This window comes from Pseudonaja textilis, chromosome 3 (genome assembly GCF_049901715.1).
Source record: "Pseudonaja textilis isolate UNSWEBS1 chromosome 3, rPseTex1.2, whole genome shotgun sequence".
Lineage (NCBI taxonomy): Eukaryota > Metazoa > Chordata > Lepidosauria > Squamata > Elapidae > Pseudonaja > Pseudonaja textilis.
The window spans coordinates 16,078,973-16,103,481 of NC_141992.1; the positions used below are offsets into that span (position 1 = coordinate 16,078,973).

Genomic DNA, 24,509 nt, shown 5'->3' on the forward strand with positions numbered 1-24,509 from the left:
AGTCCAGGATGCACAAAGCAGAACACTCTCATCGAAATCCTAAAGGTGTTTTTCAAAAGGCAACTGGACCTTCTTGGGTCTTTTTTTTTTTCTTGAAAACATTTCGCTTCTCATCCAAGAAGCTGCATCAGTTCTGAGTCCGGTTGCCTTTTGAAAAGCACCTTTGGGACAATCATGACCTGGAGGATTGAGAATCTCCATAGACACTCTAATCCAGTGGTGTCAAACTTACGGCGTCATGGCGGCGTCACCTGACGTATCGGGACTTTTCCCCATTTTGCTAAAAAGGGCATGGGCATGGCCAGTGCGTGTGCACCCATGGACCAGGAGTTTGACAGCCCAGCTCTAATCCAAGATATACAGGATAAGGATACATAATCCAGTGAGGTAGCAAGACACAAATATCTCCCAGTTTCTCATGAAGCAGCCAAGCACAACACGATCTTAAAATTCAAAATAGTTTATTGCTCTTCTTTGTAAAAATGCACTTCTTACACTGCCTTTTACCTATTCAGCACTTTGTATCATTGGGGGTCAACTTTTTCAACTCTCTTGTTTAAGTGTGTAACACCGTAATAGAACTCTAATTTATTCCTGACATTTGCCTAATAAAACAGTGCTGGTTGAAGACCCCGTTTGGCTTTTATATAAATACTGTAAAATTTCTCTAGACCTGCAGCATCATAAACAAAAGATCTATTAAAGTAGACAATGTGTTCAATATTTTTTTTTCTTGCTTTTCTTGCTTTAAAAAATATACCTAAAACTTTGAGATAATCTTAAAAGAGTAACAATTACAAATAAGAAAAATACAGTGCATCGACTTGAATATTGCACCGTCCTTAAAGCCAATATTACTTTTGCATGTCGAAAGCAATTTAGAACTCCTCCAATACACAAATAATTTAGGTGTGAACATTAGACAAGGCAGATATTACTATATTTTTCACCTGCAATTCACAGCCCCTGTGAATAGAGATCACAATAAATATTAAAATACGCTCTTTTTTTCCCTTTCCTATAAGGCATTTGAGTATTACGAAGCTTTTAATGGAAGGATCCTCCCACCCCTTGATCCCCAAAACTTGCTCCTTCCTCTCCCCCACCTCCCCATTTATGTAGTCTCCAAATACCTTTTGCAACAAGGCTAAATAACAGACGGCAAGAGTTGGATGGTGCATAGCAACTTAAGTAATAAAGCAGAAAATGGCTGGTGATGAAATGAACTGCTATGAAGTATTCAAGGGTTTGCAGTTTTCAACTTTTAAGCGCAGGAAGCGGGTGTGTGTGTCATTTTAGTCCATCTTTGCAATAATATCTGTCTCGATAAAAAGGAAGAGAGGGAAAGATGGAAAAAGAGATTTCCAACGTTCATTGTAAGTTAAAAATCTTTTTTTGTTGTTGTTGCAAGGATGTTTTTAAAAGTCTGTAACACTATAAATAGCTTAGGTATTGATATGCATTCTCCCTAATATGATAATTTTTTCTTTTTTTCTTTTTCTTTTTTTTTACAAAAGTTTGATTTTTTTTTTAAAAAAAATTATTATTGTTTTCTTCTTTGTTTTCTCGGCCCCTTCTATGTCTTTGCATTCCTTCATAGCCAGAAAGGTCTTTCCGAAGAAGATGGGTTTCTATTGCATACGGTCTGGTTGCAGCTGTGTTGGTGGATACTGCACAAAAGTTGTGGGTGCTGCTATTGGTAGACTGGCAGCCGTGGCAGGTTGAGGAACGGCGCCTGTGTACCCGTATCCCACAAAGCCAGAAGCAGGAGAAGGAGCATAGGGATACTGGTCGTAGGCAGCAGTGGTGAACTGCGAGTAGGCCTGGCTTGCCGTTGTGTAGTCTATGTAAGGAGAAGTGATGGACTGGACAGGAGTTGGGATCACCATGCTGGGCTGAACAATTGCTTGAGGGTAGATAAAGTGATGGGCCAACCTATAAGAGGAGAGAGAAAGAGGTACAATCAGATTTTTTTTCTCTAAACGGTAAGTCGAGTCGTAACTGCGATATGGAAAAGGAACAACACAGCTGAGGTGTAAATAAGAAATAAGGGTGACTGAAATCATGGAACGGTTGACCTGGTATATTCCTGGGAAGACATGGGTCATGAATAATGCAACACAGAAGCTTCTGTTCACACCTACAATCAGCCAACGGCTTCAGAAGTATTCTACGGCACCCGCTTTCACAACTTATCTGAATGTTTAAATGCATGCTCATATTTATTGTATTAATATTTTAATGTTTTAAATGGTATTTTAATTGCAGGACAGTTAGCTGTATAGAATCGATGTGGCAATGGGGGGGCACAGAAGAGATAGATAGAAAGATAGATAGATAGATAAACAGACAGACAGACAGATGATTGATTGACTGACTGACTGACTGCTCACATGTTCTCCAAAAGATACTACTCTTTAACAGGGATGCCACATGGATTTCTTTAAACCTTGGTGTTTCTTTCAGCCTGTTTGATTCCTTCATTTTAGGGCCAGTCAAATTCCATTCATATGGGGGCCATAGTGATCATAGTTAACACATGCAGAGAGAGGATGTTTAATTATTATCCTTCTGTGATGCAAATGACGACACTAGAGAGCCTTCATGAGTTCCTGCCATTTGTTTTTGGAATGTTTGGGATTACTACTACTAATACTACATTCGCATGGTTTGAGAAGACTCTGAGTGGCTAAAAAGGAAGAGAAATTCTTGTTGATTAACTCAGGTTCTACATTGGGGTACAAATTTCCTGTTGGTTTGAGACCCATGCTAGCCTTGGGTGGCATGTTTTTGGCAGCACTCCAGAAATAAACAGGGATGGGAACAAAAATAGGCCTGATTTTCATGGGAATGTGTAGTAAAATACATGTTTTGAATATGTGCAAGGCTTACCCTGTTTTACTCTCTAATTCACTGCATCCCACAAACAGGCCACAAGTGTCCGTGAAGGGCTTGTAAAAGGTGCGCCTAACTTTTCATACAAACTCTTATTTGCATTTCTATCACAATTATGACAGTAGATTTATAAGATAGGCTTCCCCTCTACCAAATGTATACATCACATTTAGTGTTAAGCCTCACACAGTAGCCCATAACCAAGAAAATAAGGTTCTCATATGGAGCCTGATTAGGAAGAATTACTGCAAGAAAAAAAGGGATAATTTAAAGGCCATTCTATTTCCCCCCCAAAATTATGCTAGGGAAGGCCCTCTCAGTTGGCTCTGATCTTTCTTTCTAACTGAATCTTGTTTTAATGAGGTGGGTGTTAATAGCTTATTTAAAACAATGAAATGGCCATCTGTTCTTCTGCAACATTTTGGAAATATTTATTTATTGTTTCCTTGCTCGGGAAATTCCAACACACTTGATAAAGTAATGATTTAGCAAGCCCGTTTGCGCCACATGCTGAAGAAAGTAAGCTTCACTGTTAATGCTTGATCGTTTTTTGGGAGGGAAGGGAATGGCTTAACATGTTGGACAAACCCAGCCCCTCTGATAAGTATATTGTAGATTGGATTGTGCTATGTGTTCTGCTGTGTGCTATGTGAGTACAAGGCAGTCCTTGATTACAACCACAATTGCGACCAGAATTTCAATGGCTAAGCAAGACAGTGGTTAAGTGAACTGAGCCCGACTTTATGATCTGTTTTGCCACAGTTGTTAAGCGGACCACTGCCGTTGTTAAGTGAATCATATGATTATTAAGGGAATCCAGCACTGACATTTTGTGTCAGAAGCTGGCTGGGAAGGTTGCAAATAGCAGTCATATGACCTGGAGTTCAAGTTCTAGCACTGTGTGGTGGAGTGAGCTCACATCACTTGCCTCATGCTACAAACATGATAAATACACACTGGTTGCTAAGTGGCCAAATTTTGATTGGGGGGATGCTGCAACGGTTGCAATTGCAAGGACTGATCATAACTCATGTTTTTTTTAGCGCTGTTGTAACTTTGTATGGTCATTAAATGAATGATTGTAAGCCAAGGACTACTTGTAGAAATACCAGGCAGCACAAAGATTATGGCAAACCACGAGTGCACCCAGCACTAGCTAGGACAAGGAATTGCTATGTACATCCATAGATGCCACTTAAGAAAGATATGATCATATCTCTTTCCAACAAGCAAAATCAACGTGGGAAGCCAGGTTTACTTAACAACCCATGTGATAAAAAGTTTGTAAAATCAGGCATGACTCACTCAACAACCATCTTACTTAGCAATGGAAATTCTGGTCCCAGTTACAGCAAAAAAAGATTGAGGTCTACCTGTATTTTGAGCTGGGAAACCGAACATCCTAGACTAAGTCCAAAACTGCTATGGATTTCCTGGAAGCTTGGCACTCAGACAAATCAGCCATCAGCAGGCACATAGAGATAAACAACGTTTACAGGCAATCATTAGACACTGAAAAAAACTAAAAAGGAAACAAAAGGACAAGAATACCACCTTGGCCAACAATCAGCACCCAGATAAGCAAAGCTTGACATTAGAATACTTAATACCAGAGCAACTATCCAGCACTAAATAATACCTCAATCAAGGAACTACCAACTCAGACAAATAACTGAACACTAAAAACCAACCTAATCAAGGAATTATCAAAACAACACCCCCGCAACCAGTACTGACCTAGCTAGCCGCTGTATACAAACAGAATGCAAACCCCTCACTCACTAACACTGATGAGGTCGGTTAATGAAACATCTGCAAGAAAACAACCAAACACAGAGAGCACCAAGGACTCCACAACGCATTCATAACTGTTGCAAAGCAGCTTGGAAATAGCTTCTTTAGATATTTTTCTTTCCCATTGTTTCATTCTCTTCTTTGATTTTTACAATTTCTTACTTTTTCTTTTCTCTTTTCATACTTCTTTTTCCCCTTGAATTTTCGCTTTTGATTTTGTAGCTTTTAATCCTGAATAAAATTATTTCTAAATATGATAAATAGCAATAGCACTTAGACTTATATACCACTTTACAGTGCTTTACAGCCCTCTCAAAGCGGTTTACAGAGTAAGCCTATTGCCCCCAACAATTTGGGTCCTCATTTTACCCACCTCGGAAGAATGGGAGGCTGAGTTAACCTTGAGCCTGGTGGGATTCAATCTGCCAAATTGCAGTAGGAGTAGCTTGCAGTACTGCACTCTAACCACTGCGCCACCAAGGCTAAGATAGATAGATAGATAGATAGATAGATAGATAGATAGATAGATAGATAGATAGATAGAGTGAGTGAGTGAGTGAGTGAGTGAGTGAGTGAGTGAGTGAGTGAGTGAGTGAGTGATAGGATTCAATTTTTTTTACTACCAGTTCTGTGGGCATGGCTTGGTGGGTGTGGCAGGGGAAGGATACTGTAAAATCTTCACTCCTTCCCCACCCCAGTAACCTGCTTCCCAGCTCCGTTCTCCTGTGCAGGGCAACAAAAGAAGACCCAGCCGATCAGATGGGACTTGGGAGGCAGAGAATAGATCGGGATGGGGCCAGTCAGAGGTGGTATTGCCGGTTCTCTGAACTACTCAGAATTTCCGCTACTGGTTCTCCAGAACTGGTCAGAACCCGCTGAATACCACCTCTGGATAGATAGACAGAATAGTAGAGAACATACATATAATATAATATATAAAAAGAAAAAGGCATGAAGTGTTGAGATTGAGGTTTCTATCCAAATGGAATTCCTCTTTACAATACCTATGAGGTAATAGCAAAGCTCCCCATACAGTCTGTTCTCTGATAGGCACAGATTAATTTATTCTGCATTGAATGATAGGAGCCCCTTTTCAAGTTTATGTAACATGTCAGGCTGTTGTGAAGGATCCCACATTTAGACATGTACTGGCACAACGCTGAAGGCTTCTTTTTCATTTTTTTATTTTTGCAGGACAGCAGTGACTTCAGGGGTCATCTGTTGTCAAGCTTGAAACGCTTATTCTATTCAATTTTCTTCCTCCTGCCTCCCTATCCCTATTTTTAAGACATAAGAATTTATTTGTCATTACACTCGCAAGCGGGTGCAACGAAATGAGGTGCTCTTCCACAAGTAAAACTGGACAACACCATTGAAAGAAAAATAAAACTAGACACAACAAACCATACAATAATCTCTATACAATTTAAAAATGTAAATACCCCATTACTCTCAGCCATTTTGATGAAATACCAAGCAAGCACCCTTTTTACTTCCTCTATAGACTGAGACCCGTACAGGTTTCGGCTGAAAGGGCACCAAAAGAGAGAGAGAGAGGGAGAGAGAATGTAACCGAGTGTAGCTAAGCATTTCACGCTATGCTCTATTAATTCCTTTTCAGAAGAAATGGCTAAAAATAGACTGGAGCAGGTGGGGGCATCCCACGGGGCTAGAAGGGATGGCAGAGAACAACTTCACAAGTAGATTTTATGGTTAGATGCTATATTTTGACTAATTTAGCAGCTCTTCCCTCCAAGGGGCCATTCTGAGGGGAAGACCCACCTACTTTCAAATTTCCAAATGCCATTAAATGGTGCAAAACTCTGTCTTACTCATGCAGTTGTTGCACAGATCTTAACATACTACTTCATCTGTCTGAAGTCCTATCTGCTTCATCAGTATCATCCTTGGAGGTCTTCTAGTAGTTCAAACCCTGCTCAACAGGAGACCTTGTACCAACCTGGACAAATGACTGACCAATCTCTTCTTAAAAACCTCCAGTGATGAAGCACCTACAACTTCTGGAGGCAAGTCGATTAATTGTTTTTAACTGTCAGGAAATTTCTACTTACTTCTAAGTTGCTTCTCTCCTTGATCAGATTCCACCCATTGCTTCTTGTCCTGCCCTCAGGTGCTTTGGAGAATAGCTTGACTCCCTCTTCTTTGTGGCAGCCCCTTAGATATTGGAACACTGCTATCATGTCACCCCTAGTCCTTCTTTTCATTAGACTAGACATACCCAGTTCCAGCAACTGTTCTTTAGATGGTTTAGCCTCCAATCCCCTAATCATCTTTGTTGCTCTTCTCTGAATTCTTTCTAGAGTCTCCACATCTTTTTTACATCATGGCGACCAAAACTGGATGCAGTATTCCAAGTATGATCTCATCAAAGCAGCATAAAGCAGAACTAACACTAACACTTCGTGTAATCTTGATACTACCCCTCTACTGAGGCAGCCTGGGACTGTGTTGGCTTTTTTGGTAGCTGCAAGTGGAAAGTGAAACAGTATTTGCTGTGTGAGCAAGGAGACAGCAAGGAGCCTGAATGCTCAACTATTCTGTACTAAATCTAGTTGCTGCTGTGAAACTAAAACTGAAACTCCTCTCCTCTGCTTGCGTTTTGCATTTGGAACAGATCTGTTTTCAGGTGGGGAGGGGGAATAAAAGTCCTAAGCATCACAGCGTGTTAATAATAATATATGAAATACTAATGCTCTGATGGTCATTTTGAAAAATGCCTTCTTAGTGAGCACCTAAAAGCCAAGAGGAACATCTGTGCCAAATTTCAAGTTTGTAGCCTCTACAGTTCTGGAGATCTTGTGATGATGCATGAGTGGTATTTCTCACACACGTCTATTACATTCTACATGATACACACACACACACACACACACACACACACACACACACCTCAATGGGCAAGAATCATTAGTTGAGGCAGAAATATTTTTTCATGTGTACCAATTTGGCATTTATCACACAGAGTTTTCTTGGGCCACCCCAAATCCTTGAGAAAAGCCATTTATATGAGAACTCAAGAGATCTGCACAAGGGTTTCCCCCTGTTCTTATGATTCTGAGCAGTTGATTATCCATGCTGCGTGCACCTCTGCAGGTCAACCATTCCTCATAGGGCACCATCCAAAAGTATTATGGCTACAACTTCCAAACTTTCCAGAAAGCAGGAGAAAAGAGGAAAAATTATTGGAGGTGAGTTGCAAAAAGATTGAGAAAGTACCACGTTGGGCACAGCTTTTCCAGTATAACAAGTGCTATTCTGATGTCTGGAGTTGTCAGCTATGGTCACAAAGTTAATGCAACAGCGCTCAAAATCATAAGGTAAGGGAACACACGTTTGCAGTTCTATGACTTTTCGCGTGAAACGCTTTCCTCAAGGATTTGGGACTGCCCAAGAGAACCTTCTAATAACCTGACATCTGGTTATTTGGTTTAGATTTTATTCATCATAGAACCTTTGGTTTAGATTTTTTTCATCACAGAGAACTGATTGCAACCATACTACTTGATTATAATGTTTCTCCCCACAAAAAGTCTGAAATTGATTCTGTCACTGTCCTAAATGATAGAAAATAATGATCTGGAATTGCTATACACAGTTGTCTTCATAGGGTTGTGGATGCTCCAACACTGGAGGTTTCTAAGAAGAGATGTTCCAATCATTTGTCTGAAATGTTATAGGGTCTCCTGCTTAAGCAGGGGGTTGGAGTAGAAGACCTCCAAGGGCCCTTAACAACTCTGCTATTCTGTTAAGTACAGTAGCTTCAAAAGGGGTTTCCATATCTTATTTAGTAGCAGCCCTTAGCCATTAATAACCAATGTTGGCAACTAAGCCGTAAATACTGTTAAGGAATGGGGTAGTGGGAATCTTAATTTAGACCAGGCAGAGAAACAATTCATTTATTCATCCTTAAGAGACAGCTGGTTTCTTATGGATTGCACTTTAAACAAATTTATATTTAGTCTGCTGCAGGAATAGAGAAGGCAGAGAGAGCCAAAGGTAGAAGCTATTTCTGCCCAGGAATGTCTCTGTAATTTCTTTAGAATTAAATTCCACATAATAAACATATTTTTATGTGTCTGAAAGCTTCCACACCTCCTTTTTCTTAGATGTGTAAGATGGCAGTTTTGTTTTAGCAATTTGAATTTAGCTTCTGTTCTGCATTCCTAACCATAGCAATTCACATGCATGCTCTAACACGATTGCCTATATTTTTCCTTAGTCAAACAAACATTGTAACCAAGTTAAAATAATTTGCAGCACTTCAAACATTACTGTATTACAACCCCTGGCTTCTCTTACCATTGGCTATGCTTCTTAGGAATAATGGATGTTATCTCCAGTGCCTATGCTTAGAATAAATCTTACAATCCTTCTTACATCAAACATAGATATTAATTTAATATGACCCAAATCTCAAACCTTTAAAAGTGGGTTGTTGGAAGCCTTAAACTGGAGGGGAAAAAAATTATCAAACAGAAATGGCAACAAGCTAAAAGTTTCCTAGAGTAAGAGCAATTATTTAAATTAAGCCTGGATTAAATTTGGGTGAAAGAAAATACATTGATATGCGAAGCTGATTGAGTTTTATTTTATTATATTTTATTTTTCTGACCAAAACAACACACCAATTTTGTGATAGTTATCTTCTGGCTAAATTATTAAAGATGCATCATAATGTGTTAAAAGTACAAGACTGTAATCTGAAAAGGCTGTTCTTTGATTTTTCATGTTTTGAAAATGAAAGCATGAATTTCCTCTGTGTTGCAATTCTGTTTAAAATGTGTGGGAATCCAAGGCAGCCCGAGACAACAACTCTAAACACCAGAAGAACATTTCATCTGAAACACAATTATGAAAAAACATCCATCTTGAAATGGTCAACACACATCAAATCTACCCTCTGAATGGGAGCTTGGGAGTTTTTCACAGCATTACTGATTAACTCCTGGCCAAGACCACAAACAGTCTGAGCACATACCAAGAAACATACTCAAACCTAAAATTAGAACCATTGAGGCTTGTTGCAGAAACACACGCCAGGTTTCTCTTGCTACCAGGAGAACAAAACGAGAAAGGCAGCATATGGCCACAATCAAGGTGAGACAGGAGTTACAGGGCTGGATGACTCACCAAAAAATCAACAAGACACAAGAACAGGATATACAGTATGCATTCATGGAAATTTGCAATACTTGGGAAAAATAAGACATACCTAGTTTTAACTTAAAGTCAGTTAATTTTATAAAAAGATTAACTCCATGTCTAAAATAGCCAATACATATATTCTCCAAGCATCTAACTGAAAAAGTGGAATATGAAAGACCTTCTGGCATGTTTTTCTCCTTCCTTCCTTCCTTCCCTTCCTCCCTCCCCTTCCATCAAAAGCCACAGTACACAATTAAACAGAATAACAGAGTTGAAAGGGACCTTGGAGGTCTTCTAGTCTAACCCCCTGCTCAAGCAGGAAACTCTATACCATTTGAGACAAATGGTTATCCAATCTCTTCTTAAAAACCTCTGGGGATGGAGCACCCACAACTTCTGAAGGCAAACTGTTCCACTGATTAATTGTTCTCACTGTTAGGAAATTTCTCCTTAGTTCTACGTTCTAGGTCCTCTTCTTGATCAGTTTCTTGCCTTCCAGTGCTTTGGAAAATAGGCTGACCCCTTACAACAATCAGCTCCATGATTGCCTGGAGATGTTGTCAGCTTGTTTGACTTCTATCCCATCTTACTTGCAGGAATGAAAGATGCTTTCCCTTATTTTCCATCACAACAACCCTGTGAGGCAGGTTGATCTGGCAGTGACTGGCCCAAAGTCACCCCATGTGCCTTTTGCATTTCACTGGCCTACCATCACACTGTTTACCACTTCTTTCCAAACAGGTCCTTATGTATGATACAATTGTCTATTGTTTTGGGTGTCTGGTATAATGAGCTCAAGTGCACCAAAGAGATGTGGTGCAATGGTTCAGCAATATACTAAAGGTGTGAAGGTCCAGGCTATGCAAGTTCACTAGTGACTATGGATCAGTCACACCCCGTCAGCCTAACCTACTTCACAGGGAAGTTGTTGCTGTGAAAAATTGGAGAAGGAACATTATGAATGAAAGTCTATGGAGATTCTCAGTCATCCAGATCATGGTTGTCCCAAAGGTGGTTTTATTCAAGACGCAACCGGACGTTCTGTTTTTTCTTTGAAGACATTTTGCCTCTCATCCAAGAAGTTTCTTCACCTCTGACTGGATGGTGGGGAATGGAAGGATGGAATAGAACATTGTCTGCAAGGAGTGTAAGTCCTTCCATTCTCCACCACCCAGTCAGAGATGAAGAAGCTTCCTGGATGAGAAGCAAAACATCTTCAAAGAAAAAAAGAGAACATCTAGTTGCCTCTTGAAAAAAGCACCTTTGGGACTAGGAATGAAAGCAAACATACGTGTCCCAGGATAATGGTGTGCGATCAGATTTGGGTCAGTCCCCGGGAGCAGAGACTTACTCTTCCGAGCTTTCAAACTCATGCAGGAGCCCATCTTCAGGGAATTTCTCTCTACTGAAATGCATGCTTTGGGCTGTTCTGTGAGTCGAGTTTAAGGAACACAATGTTTATGACTCTCAAAGAGAAGTTGGATATAGTCAGTGTGATCCTTATTAAGATGTTATGTTCTCAAGAGTTCCAAGAAGGTCAATGGTCTTGGACAATTCTTAGGGTTCTTCTAAATGCAGGAGTGCTGCTGTTTCTTATATCAGCCCTACCCCCTGAAGTGTCATGAAGCTTCCATGGGAACCTGTGGTTGAAAGTTGGGGGCTACCTGTAGTTAATTTTATTGCCAGGATTAGGCAAAGACATGTGAGTCATTTGACATGAGTGAACGCTGGCTGACATTTGATACTTTACCACAGGCTATACAATGTCTGGGGCCAGCCTTTTGCTAGATACTTGTCTCTTCAAATCCTGAAAGGATGGAGGTTGCATAGAATGCAATGCACAGGAAGGGCACATATGCATGGGCTTTAAAATGAAAATTTAAGGACCCAAAGTTCTGTACAAAGGATAGGGGATCCTCTGAGGCCTTGATTTATGTCCAACTTTGATTCTTTCATTGGCCTGTAACAGGATCCAGAACAGAGGTGGTATTCAGCAGGTTCTGACCTGTTCTGGAGAACTGGTAGTGGAAATTTTGAGTACTTCGGAGAACCGGCAAATAACACCTCTGACTGGCCCCGCCCCCATCTATTCTCTGCCTCCCAAGTCCCAGCAAACTGGCTGGGTCTTCTTTTGTTGCCCTGCACAGAACGGAGCTGGAAATCAGGTTAGTGGGGTGGGGAGGGAATGGAGATTTTGCAGTATCCTTCCCCTATCACGTCCACCAAACCATGCCCACAGAAGCGTAGTAAAAAAATTTGAATTCCACCACTGATCCAGAAGTGCCTGTGAATCATCAGGGCATCATACAATTTGTGCAGTTTCCAAGTTCTCATTTTGCTTCATGTTCATTCTTCTTCTGGCATCCTTTTAATCTTTGAAACATCTCCTTTTTCTCCAGCCTTTGACCACTGAAACCTTTCCAACCACCTACTCAGCTTTTTCTTTGGAAAGTCAGCATGTGCAAAGCTATGCCAACAAGTAGGAAACCAGAAGGGCTACAATATATATTTAAAAGGTCAGTTCATCAATGCAGTAGATTCGTTCCCTCCCCGCCAGTCAGAAGCTTCAACATTTCATTTCTAGACACAGGTTATCCACTGCAGCAATGAGGCACATTAAAGGCTGGAAAAATCAGAAATGATTCTAGGAAGTTTACAAAAGGTTGTTAAGCAACCAAAGGGAAGATATAATCGGCATGAAACAACAAAATACAAAGGCAAAGAGACAGTTTGTCAGCCAAGTGGAAAGAAAAAGAAAGAAAGAAACAGAGAGAGAGAGAGGGAAAGAGAGAGAGAGAGAGAGAGAGAGAGAGAGAGAGAAAGAAAGAAAGGAAGAAAGGAAGGAAGAGGGATTTGTCCCCTTTTCTAAGAAGGAAGAGAATAAATAAATAGGGCTGACTCTTCTAATCTGCAGAGGCAGAAAAAAATAATTTTCAAATGTGGACACCAACATAGAGTTAAGAAGATAGTTATGAAACCAGATATTTTCATAATTGATACTAACCATCCCATTTCTCTGTGGCTACTTAATGGTTGATTACAACACTCTGAAAAGGAATTGCCCCTGACTTTAAACCTTCCACTTTAATCATAGCTGGAGCTTATTATTATTATTTTTTTAGGTAAACTTAAACAGGAACTAGATGGGGGCGTAGCGAAGGAGAATTTGAGAGGAAACATCATACCGAGGGAGGAAGTAGATCATGTAACACTGCAACAAAACCAAAGTTACAACACAGGAGAGAGAAAAAGGAGAGGGAGGAACAAACGGATGAAAACATTTTCACTTCCATGTCTATCAATGTAGTGTTATCATCACCACTCCTTCTATTCCAATGTTTAAGTTATAAAACTGACCTGTGCCATCTGGATCATCAGCAGGGGTGAGGAGGTGATACATCAAAAAGTCAAGATGGTGACTTTGATTTTGTGATTGTAGTCACCATTCTGACTTTTTTTGACATATGCACACACACATACACACTCTTGTATGCATGCAAAAAGAATCCACCCACAAACACAGGAACTCATGAACAAAATTACAATTAGTTTCACTAACTTGTCCAGAGGTACTTCAGTTTCTATGTCCCATCTGCTTTTTTGTTTAATTGAAAAAAAAAACCTTGCACGAATGAAGATTGAGTGGGCCTGTAACAACAGGCTGGTTATTTGATTAGGAGTATCTTAATAGCAGAGCATACGCTTGTTATGTGCAGACTTTGGGTACATGTGCTCTCCCCCATCACTCTGGAATGGTCACCAATCGCCCTCCAAATGCTGTTAATACAATTTCATTTTTTGTGAGCTAGAGGTAGAAAATTAGTATCTGTATTACAGAATTAAAACTAGTATGTGCTCTGGTTACTCCCATTAGTTAATTCTGGATCTATTTCTGTTTTGGTGTTGTACTGGGCATGGCTCTGAACACCAGGTAGGGCACTGAAGTCTGAAAAAAATGTTGTATACGCTGATTTATGAGGGCTCGGTGTCAATATCTGTCCTTCAGAGAGTTCCTGGATAAGTTGTAGAAGTGATTTAATTCAGCTAAATTCAGTTTCCTAAAAACCTGGTGAGCTTAAGATTTAGTATCTTACACATTTCAGCAATTGGCTATTCTGACAGAATGCATCCTCAAATTGAACCAATTCTTCTGATCCCTCAACTCTTTACTTTGTCCCTCAAACTTACCGGTAGTTCACATCTTATCTTCACATCTCAATATCTGCATTACAGCTTTGAAGATGAAAACTCATGAGAAGTCTGCATCAGAAAGACTTTTCCTTGGTTTTCAGAAAGGGTATTAGGAATTTGCTTTTAATAGCTGTTTGTGGTTTGATTGCCATTTTAACGTTTTATGTTGGCTGGCTAGCACGTTTTTTAGGTTTTATGATGTTTTATGTGGGTTCATTGTGCATTATCTTGATGGTTGCTATAGTTTCTTTCAAAACAACTCAGGCGTATAATACAATCCCATCTTCCATTTCTAAGATTGGGATTCTATTGGGCATTTAGTACCACTGGATCTTCTGAAGAGGCAACAATTCTCTTTTGAGAACATTATCTGTTCTGTAACAAAATGGATGTGAGAGAAAAGGTATTTGTTCAAATGATGGACATTTTCTGCGCAAGGAGGCATATATCTGGACGAAATACCCATTTGCCAGACGGCAGATAGGTAAAGTTCTTCTGCTACAATCCTTTTATTTCAGGAGTAAGCAAATGGGCACACTCTCAAACAAAACATCTAATTGCACTTAATCGTAATTTTTTTTTCCTTCCTTCCTTCCTTCCTTCCTTCCTTCCTTCCTTCCTTCCTTCCTTCCTTCCCTCCCTTCCCTTCCCTTCCCTTCCATTCCATTCCATTCCATTCCATTCCATCTCCAAGATATTGCAATATTGTCTCCAAGTTATGGAGCTAGGCTTTTTGTTTTTTTCAGTAGCATCTGACTGATCATTGACCAGTTGAATTTTCAGTTCGATCCAGATATCTCCTTCTGGAAAGTTCTGCAAAAGGCTTCCCAATTAGCACATGCAATGCAGAATGTACTGACCACACAACTTTAGATGCTGGCCATTACAAAGCAGTCTTGTGTTAAGACAATCAATTCAAATCTTTTTTGCAATGGCATGAAAATAAATAAATGCTGAACCAACCACATTTGATGGTAATGCAGTGAAAGAAAAAATTGACTCCTTCAGTTTAAGCATGAGCAACTTGGAATGGCAAACTAAATAAAAGGCTCCATTTACCAGGGATGGCAACAAGTAATTGTTTCGGCCATCAGAATCATTACACATAAGCACAATTGCATGAATAATACTATCAGTGGAAATAATAGTTTAGTCATAAGGCTAAGAGATATTTATGAAAACAAGAGTGGTGCTAGCACTCTGTAGCCTTCCAGTTTCTACTTGATTTATTTTGTTAACTTTAAGAAGCATCTAAAATGCTTCAAATCAGGCAGATCACGTTGCCTGACAGATACAACTGCCCTTAGTGTGGGTACTATCCTTTCCCTTTTTCTCCGAGCTTCTTTATGAGCAGATGGGTCCAACCTTATGCCCGTACCATTCACCTTATCTTATGCTATCAAGGTTTCATTAGGCCATCAGTTTTATGGCTCATTTTTCATCAAAAGCCTGGCTGTTGGCTAATGCTGTATCCCTAGTAAAGCATGACTGAGCTTCCATCGCTTCTCTTAGTGGTATGAAATATCACAAAAGTGGTTTCTCTTGAGTCGCAAAGCACTTTGCCAAGTGCCAAGAGTAAGACCTCATTAATACAGTTGTTACTCCGCCCCTTTTCTAAATTATTTCCTATAGACTTTTAATCCTTAAACCCAATAAAACGAGCCAGACAGCAAGAGGGTATGGAAACTTCAGTGAAATCATAGACTTTAAAAACCGGTAAGGCTAACTGGAGAGGACTCCTCCAACTCCACCAAATTTATCTACAATGTCATAATGGTTTCTGGCTGCTTCTTGGCATGCATTATCCTCTAGGAAGATAATGCTTCTTTTGTCCATCTTGAGGCACAGAGTCTCCAGGGCATGTATGAACATGTTCCCCATGTGATCAGTTATATGGCTATACATTAGGAGGACAAGTTTACGTGATTCTTCTACCTTACAGGAATGGGAAGAAGTAACATGATTCTTCTCTCTCTCTCTCTCTCTCTTGTTGGCCAAATCATTCATTCATTTATACAAACACACACACACACACTCATATTCACATGCAAATATGCATGTGTGGTCAAGTAAAATATCAACTAAAGGCCTTAAACAAGACACAGTGGTCCCTCTACTTTGGTATGCACTTATTATCACTAGCAAATCTTCTTTTTCAGATTCATGGACCGAATCTTCTTAAGGGGGGAATTAGATGAGAGTTTAACTTGGGCACATATGTGTTCATTTGTGTTTTTAGAAGTATTAATATTTTTAGTATTTTTCCATTTTCTGAAAAATGGGGATTTGTTGAGCAAACAGCTGGTATTTGTGGCTGTTCCTTGAACTCACTCTGAACCTCTGAGAATTAGATTCTCTCCTTGAAACTGAAGAGCAAAAGGAAGCCTAAGAGATCAAAAGGATTGTGTTGCATTTTGAATATGCTGTGCTTGGGTCCTAGAAAACGGATCTTCTCTTAGCTTTAATATCGTTTCTCTCTGACTTTGGGCCAGTCACTCTCCCATAGCCTAACCTATGTCTCTGGATGTTTTTTTGGGGGGGTATCTTGTACTGCTTTTAGATGTAAGAATAAGAATTGAAATATGAGGTAGAGTTATATGTAGTAATTTTATACAGAGGCAAGTCATCTACAACATTCATTTTATGAATATAGCTACAATATTTTCTGAAAATTTCAAATATGCCCACCGGCTTTATGATCTCACACTACTTCCTAGAATTCTTAATCTATTATTTCATACATTGCCACAGAGCTACACCATCCAGTCAGAGCTGAAGAAGCTTCTTGGATGAGAAGCAAAATGTCTTCAAAGAAAAACCAGAAAGTCCAGTTTCCTCTTGAAAAAAAGCACCTTTGGGACAACCTGGAAGACTGAGATTCTCCACAGACAAGCCCTTTCTACAGTTTATATACATTATACGAATAGCAAAAAGCAAGTGTTCACTCATTATTTTATGTCTATTGCACTTCAGAAAGAATTTTCACATCAGAACGACAACAACAGCAACAACAAGTGAACATAACCACAGTGTTCAATGAAAAATGTTGGTAGCAAACTTTCCGTTGAACCTGCAACACTAAGACGTTACCATTATGAGTAATGCTGTCAAGAGAAGCTACGTGATACATTTCTAAAGTATTGGACAACAATGCTCAAAATCTCTCAAGAAACACAAACCAGCAAAGAAAATGGGACGATAGAGCCCAACACATGTGGAGATTGGGAAAAGCAAGTTAAAACACCGCAGTTGCTTTTTGTGGAATCATCGCTGGAATAAGGTGGCAACATCATCAAGGCCAAGTCCCTGAGAACCCAAATGAAAGCATTTCTGGAAAATGACTGTACAGCCTTTGTTTGAGGATATCTAATGAAAGAAAGATGGGCTCCATTGTTAGTAATTGGCTTCATCATCGCACATAAGTATGCTTCTTCCTAACATGTAAACAGAATCTACTAGGAGCTAATAAGTGTTTGAAAACTGCCACAGGACCAACTTTCTACTCTCCTCAGAATTAAGATCACCTAGTTAAGAGCTCCATTTGCAGTATTTCTATTCCCTGCTGATTAATGATAAAACGATTGCAACGATGTCACTTTATGCAGCAAACAAATCTACCAACTGACAAAAAGATCCATCCCTTGCAACCACGCTGATCTGTCAGCTAAGCTCTCCGCCTTCACACACACATTTGTATTTTTTTGGAATCATGAATGTGTTGAGCCCTTGTTTTAAAGCAAGCATCAGAGGGGCTTCCAAAAGAGAAGAGTTATATCAGTTTAATGGGAACAGTAAGTAAACTCAGAAGAGACAAAATCTGCTTCCTTTGACCTTCCTTATATACATACTCACACACACACTATCGGTTTAGCAAATTTGTTTTCACGGTTGTTTTAAAAGATCTGTAGCCACACAACGCTTAGAAATTTTGGTCTTTTTTTTTTTCTTCCTAAACTAAAGAATTCTTGGGTGTTCACAGTATGTTGCTTTAATGTTGCAGCCTATGTAATGCCAGTTGCCCCAGTTGGACAAGAATAGAGCAAGTTGCCAAGCCTACGTTGCTAGGAGAGTGTTTGATGCTTTGCTAGAAAAAAAAGGCTCCATAGTAACCGAGATCGTTCAAGCAAATGGCACGGGCCTTGCCAATCTGCATTTCTCATAATTAAACCACTGCTGGAACAGAATGTGGTGAAATTCTTGTTTACTGATCCAAATGATATATACTAATGATATATCCCCCACTTTCTTACCTCCATTCATCTCTCAGCAACCAATAAATAATTTATAACAAACACTGTCCAGTTGGCCAAGGGGGCGGTTGGGATGGTTTTGATCGGGGAAGTGGTTGTCTAAAATCTAGAAAGGTAATTGCTAAAGGCATGCGTATGGGCATTTGTGTCTACGTGCACACTCTTATACAGACATAAATATATGCCTGAACAATTCTTATCCATGCACGAAAGTTTTCTGTGTACAGGAATGGGGCGGGGGGGGGGGAGTTGCAAAAATCCTCAATTACATGCTTGGAGAGTAAACTTACAAGCGTATATATGGACAAATGTACTTGAGAAGGTGGCCATATTTAGCCAATGTTGGCTGACCTAAGAAGCAGTTTAAGAAGAAAAAGAAAAGAAGCAGTTCGTACTTGAAAAGAAGATTGCCTGGGAACTCCAAGCTCGTTGGCTCAACCGGAAAGTCAAAACACATCCAAGAAGGAAGTCACAAATCATTTCTAGAACATGCCAAGCTCCCTTACACGAATACAGATACTCCTCAACTTACAATCATTTGTTTAGTGACTGTTCAAAGTTACAACAGCCCTGGAAAAAAACATGGCAATTTTTTACGCTTACGATCACTGTAGCACCCCCATGGTCACATCATCAAGTGAGGTACTAATACCACTCTATAAAGCCTTAGTAAGACCACACCTAGAGTACTGCATCCAGTTTTGGTCACCACACTATAAAAAAGAGGTTGAGACTAGAAAAAGTGCAGAGAAGAGCAACCAGGATGATTAGGGGACTGGAGACTAAGGCATATGAAGAACGGTTACAGGAACTGGGCTTGGCTAGTCTGGTAAAGAGAAGGACCAGGGGAGACATGATAGCAGTCTACCAGTATTTTGAGGGGCTGCCACAGAGAGGAAGGGGTCAAGCTATTTTCTAAAGCATTTGAAGGCCAGACAAACTGAACAAGGAGAGATTTAACCTGGAAATAAGGAGAAACTTTCTGACAGTGAGAACAATCAAACAATGGAACATCTTGCCCTCAGGAGTTGTGGGAGCACCATCACTTGAGACCTTCAAGGAGAGATTGGACTGCCAAGTGTCAGAAATGGTGTAGGGTCTCCTGCTTGGGCGGGGGGTTGGACTAGATGACCTATAAGGTCCCTTACAACTCTGATTATCCGTTATCAAAATTTGGATGCCTGGTCCCTGGCATGTATCTATGACAGGATCATGTTATTGCCTTTTTGCTATCTTCTGACAAACAAAGTCAATGGGGAAGCCAGATAAGCATGTTACAACTTAAGAACTGCAGTGATTCATTTAACAACTGTGGCAAGAATGGTTGTAAAATAGGGCAAAACTCACTTATCTTATGGTGTAGCCACAGAAGTTTTGGGCTCAATTGTCTGTGGAGATTCTCTGTCATCCAGGTCATGGCTGTCCCAAGGATACCCTTTTTTCAAAAGGCAACTGGACTTTCTGGTTTTTCTTTGAAGATGTTTCGCTTCTCGTCCAACTAAGCTTTCTTGGATGAGAAGCAAAATGTCTTCAAAGAAAAACCAGAAAAAAAAGGCATCTTTGGGACAACTATGACCTGGATGACTGAGAACCTTCATAGGCAACTGGACTTTGTTTTTCCAACAAAATTCAGTTGCTTTTTGAAAAAAAAGCACCTATAGACTCAATTGTGATTATACATTGAGCTCTACCTATATATCCATGCCTATCCTTCACATGGAGCTTATAGTCCAAGCCCATAAGCTCCATGTGAAGGCTGATGCACTTTTCCTTCAAAGGACATGTGTTTACCTTTTCAATCCCTTAACTTGAATCTGTGAGCAGAAAGATTTGGGGACTGTTCACAACCATGTATGAATTCTCTCAGCATGCTCTAGGATTACCTTATTTAGGCTGACAGCTGTTCACACCAAACAATCTGTGCAACCATGTGCAAATGGTATCCTGGCAGCTGCTTTAACTGTGTCTACCTACATTTGAAGCCAAATGGTGCTTGGAAGTAGAGACAAAGAGATGAAAAAGAAACTGGAGGGGAAAGACCATGGGACGGTTGCAATTTCTACTATGTTAAGTGTCTTGTAGTTGGATGCGATTAAAAATAAAAGCATCAAGTGATGAATTGTCATACTTTGTCATCCAGTGAAGGGTGGAGAAGCTTTTTTACAGTGAATAAATATATTATGGTATTTGCTACTGGCTTTGTCCTGGTTCAGACTCGATCCCACAGGAATGCAAATGTAGTATTGGCCTGCAATTTGTTACAGCAGCTGTGCTTTTTTTTTCCTGGAATCACCTGGAAGCTGTGGATTCCTACAGATGACTTAAGGAGATGCAGACAGGTGCTGTGTTTGGGCCCCTTAAAGCACCTTTTTGGAAACTAATCTGAAGTACTGCACAAGCTATTAACTACTATATACCGTTCTTTAAAAATAGGACAGCTGTAAAGAGGAATACACACATTTTGGGGAAGATACAGTTATTGGTAGTTACTTGTCACATTTTTCTTATGCAAGTGCTTCCCCTCAACTGTTCCTTTTCTGCCCTCAGCTAAAATGGCTCTTCTTATCTTAAAGCCATCTGTCAAGGCAGCCCAGCCAATCTGCAGGGATTCAACTCAGCTATTTTTCCAAAGTCTTCATCCTCCCCAATTCCTTTTCTCCCTGTCATCCTTGTAGGTTCATGGCAAGAATCCTTCATCAAGAGTAGCCTTGTTATTTAATCCTTTGGGGGTGGTCACAATAACTAGCATATAGGAGCCTGTGTGAAAGCTTCCAAGGAAGAGTTTGTTTGAGAATTGAGTGACCTAGAAATGTGACAAATTAAATTCAAGTCACTCTTGGCACTTTGGAGATGCACATAGTCATAGAAATGAAAGGAACCACAACAATCACCCTGTCCCAACTTTCTGCAGTATGCTTGGAAGACCAGTCATGAATTGGTTTTCTGGGATTCATTCAGCCGGTGGGACAGGATTTGCATGACTGCCTGATTCTATTCTCCAGAGTGTTGTAAAGAAAGCTTGATTATGCTTTATTTATTTAAGTTCGAAGTATACGTTGGAGCTAATGAAAGCTGCTATTGAAGGAAATGATTGTTTTAGTTACACAATGGTTACACCTGGTCTTTGCTCAGAGTCACCCTTATCACATTGTCATACCATTAGTCCAGGGGTCCCCAAACTTGGCAACTTTAAGACATGTGGACTTCACCTCCCAGAATTCTGAGCATTGAAGTCCACAAGTCTTAAAAAGTTGTCACGTTTGGAGACCTCTGCATTAATCCCTAGAAACAAGGAGCAGTGGTAGAGCTATTCACCACATAGTCCATTCAGTCATAGCTTGTATACAGTACAGTTAAATATGGAATCTTGCTAGAAAGGTGCTGTTCTTCTTGGACTCTCACAAATGACTGCATTTTAAAGTAATAAAAAATAAGGAATTGGTATGTATGGTACACCACAAACTACATGGAAGATCCCAGTTAAAAAACACACAGGTCAAGTTACATGCTCTATTGTTGCAACCAAGCACAGTACACTACAATTTTCCTAAGGCCTGTTGGGAAAAGCAAAATGCAGACTCTTTTATTAAACACATTCAGTTGCATAGATAGATAGATAGATAGATAGATAGATAGATAGATAGATAGATAGATAGATAGATAGTTCTTGTCTTACATCTATTCATTTAATGAGCATCTGAAATTACAACGGCACTGAAAATGGGACTTACAACTGTTTTCACACTTAAAGACCGTTGCAGCATCCCCACGGTCACATGATCAAAATTTAGACATTGGGCAACTGGCATGTATTTATGATGGCTGCAATGTCTTGGGGTCATGTGATCACCTTTTGTGACTTTCCGACAAGCAAAGTCAATGGGGAAGCCAGATTCCCTTAACAACCAGGTTTTATTTATTTTATTTTTATTTGTCAATTGCTTACAAGATAATAGGTATAAGTATAAACATACTTATGAATACATGGATACCTATAAGAAAAATAAAAGAAACAGTAGGACAGGGATGGTAGGCACGTTTGTGCGCTTATGCACACCTTTTACAAACTCAACCATTAACTCAATAATTCAACAATTATAATAACTCAACCACTGCAGTGATTCACTTAATGGCTGTGGCAAGAAAGGTCGTGAAACCGGGCAAACCTCAGTGAACAACTGTCTTGCTTAGCCATATAAAAGTTGGCTCAATTGCGAGCGTAAGTCGAGGACTAGCTGTAAAGGATAAAGCTGGAAAATGGGAGCAAGCAAAACCACAAAAGGTCAGGTGACGAAAGAAGACGCCCCAAAAGGAAACAAGTCTCAGGAATTCTGGAGGGAAACTGAACCCAGAGTGCCAATGCATTATAGAGGGAGAGAGGGAGGGGTAGAGAGGGAGGAAGGAAGAAAGAGGGAGGGAAAGAAGGAGGGAGCGACTCCCACCAAACAGGTTCAAAATGCTTGCAGGAAGGGAAAGGAAAGGCTGCTTACAAATGGGAACTGGATTGTTCAGTTACAGAAACCCTCACATCCAGGAGGCCCAAGAGCAAGCATGCTACTCTTCGTCGTCTCTAGAGGCTCTTGGTGAGATTGGAGGTAATGAGTCTTCAGTCTTCAAAGTTAAAAAGAAGCTCTCTATGATGCCCCTTTTGCTTTTTGACCCATTGAGGTCATACAAGGAAGGGAAGGCTAGCCTAGGCATCCTACTCTTGCTGATGGTGAATAGATTTGCACTATTTTCATTAAACAGAGTTTAGGTCCTCTAAAATATTCCCCAAGTTTTTCCGGTCAGACAAGTTACCTCTGTAAGCACTCTACTCACCAACATCAAACACTTCTCCCCTCTTCTCTGTTTGCCCACCAACAAATCCACCTGCAGCACCTGATTTCTAGATGATTTCAGGGTGGACTGGAAATTACAGTGACCTTTGACCTGTATTTTCTCCTCTTACTACAGTTCTTACTCTGCATGTCCTTCTTGCCACTGCTGCTTCATCAGCTATATAACCAAAGCCCTCAAAATTGGGACTGACCCAATTCGTATTATTATGCAGTACCAAACTTTGTCATAAAAAGCTGATTTAAAACAAAGTTTTAAACAAATGCAAGATTCATATTCATAGCCTCTTACTGTTCTCTTTTTTGGGGGGGTGGGGGGAGCACTGTAAATTTAAAACACATACTCATAGACAGGTCAGGATTCAACTTCTCAAAGTCATTGTGCAAATGCCTATCTGGGCTTCTTCAGAGAAACTGCAGAATTAGGAAACATCAACAATTTGAGAAATGTGGCTATCAAAAACGCAGCTACAGAAAGCACCAAGTGAATCGAACAGGGCTCTTGTTATAATTTTCAACAACCTTTTCACCATAACAGAAAAACAGAGTTGAAAGAGACCTTGGAGTTCTTCTAATCCAACCCTCTGCTCAAGCAGGAAACCATTTATACCATTTCAGACAAATGGTTGTCCAATCTCTTCTTGAAAACCTCCAGCTTTGGAGCCCCCACAACTTATGGAGGCAAGTTGTTCCACTGGTTAATTGTTTTCATTGTCAGGAAATTTCTCCTGAGTTCTAGGTTGTAACAGACTTTACTGAACAAAAATGCTGCTGCTGATGACAGTAAGAAGACACATCAGAAATTTGAGTATTCTTACACTTGGCTATTAAGAACAAGAAAAAAAAAAAGATTTCTTACTTTTCTTCCGGAATAAAATGATCATTCCAAAATTAGCATTAAGAATAGTGTGGAAAAACTTGTTTGAACCCTCTATTCAAACCATACAGATATTAGCAATAGCCCTTAGACTTATATACCTCTTCATCATGCTTTACAGCACTCTCTAAGAGATTTATAGAGTCAGCCTATTGCCCCCAACAATCTGGGTCCTCATTTTACCCACCTCAGAAGGAGGCTGAGTCAACTTTGAGGCGGTCAGGATCGAACTCCTGGCTGTAGGTAAAGTTAGCCTGTAATACTGCATTCTAAGCACTGTGCCATCGTGGCTCCCTATTAATTCCCTATTATGATGCCACCAGACTAGCAAGACAAAAAAAAAAAAAACCACCACCACCACTGGAATTATAAACTCAGAAGAGTGGAATAATCCAGAGCAGGAAAGTTGGAGAGGGAAGCCCTAAAGAAAGACAGTCTATGTGTGGGTTTCTGGAGGGGGGAGACGGGGGAGAGACACAGAGGAGACTAAATATTAAT

The 24,509-nt window shown here is 40.0% G+C and overlaps 1 protein-coding gene across 2 annotated transcripts in view; it reads right to left on the minus strand.

Annotated features, from left to right (window-relative positions):
• RBM38 (RNA binding motif protein 38) overlaps positions 1-24,509 on the minus strand; it is a 57,857-nt gene that overhangs the window by 18,257 nt on the left and 15,091 nt on the right. Inside the window, exon 4 of one of the 2 annotated variants that reach the window (XR_015742682.1) lies at positions 1,134-1,935. Coding sequence is in view for 1 of the 2 variants with exons in the window: in XM_026697452.2 (XP_026553237.1) it covers positions 1,632-1,935 (304 nt within the window). In the remaining variant the exon portion in view is untranslated. Of the gene's footprint in view, positions 1-444; positions 1,936-24,509 lie in introns of those variants that run through there. The other variant, XM_026697452.2, reaches the window with a different exon arrangement.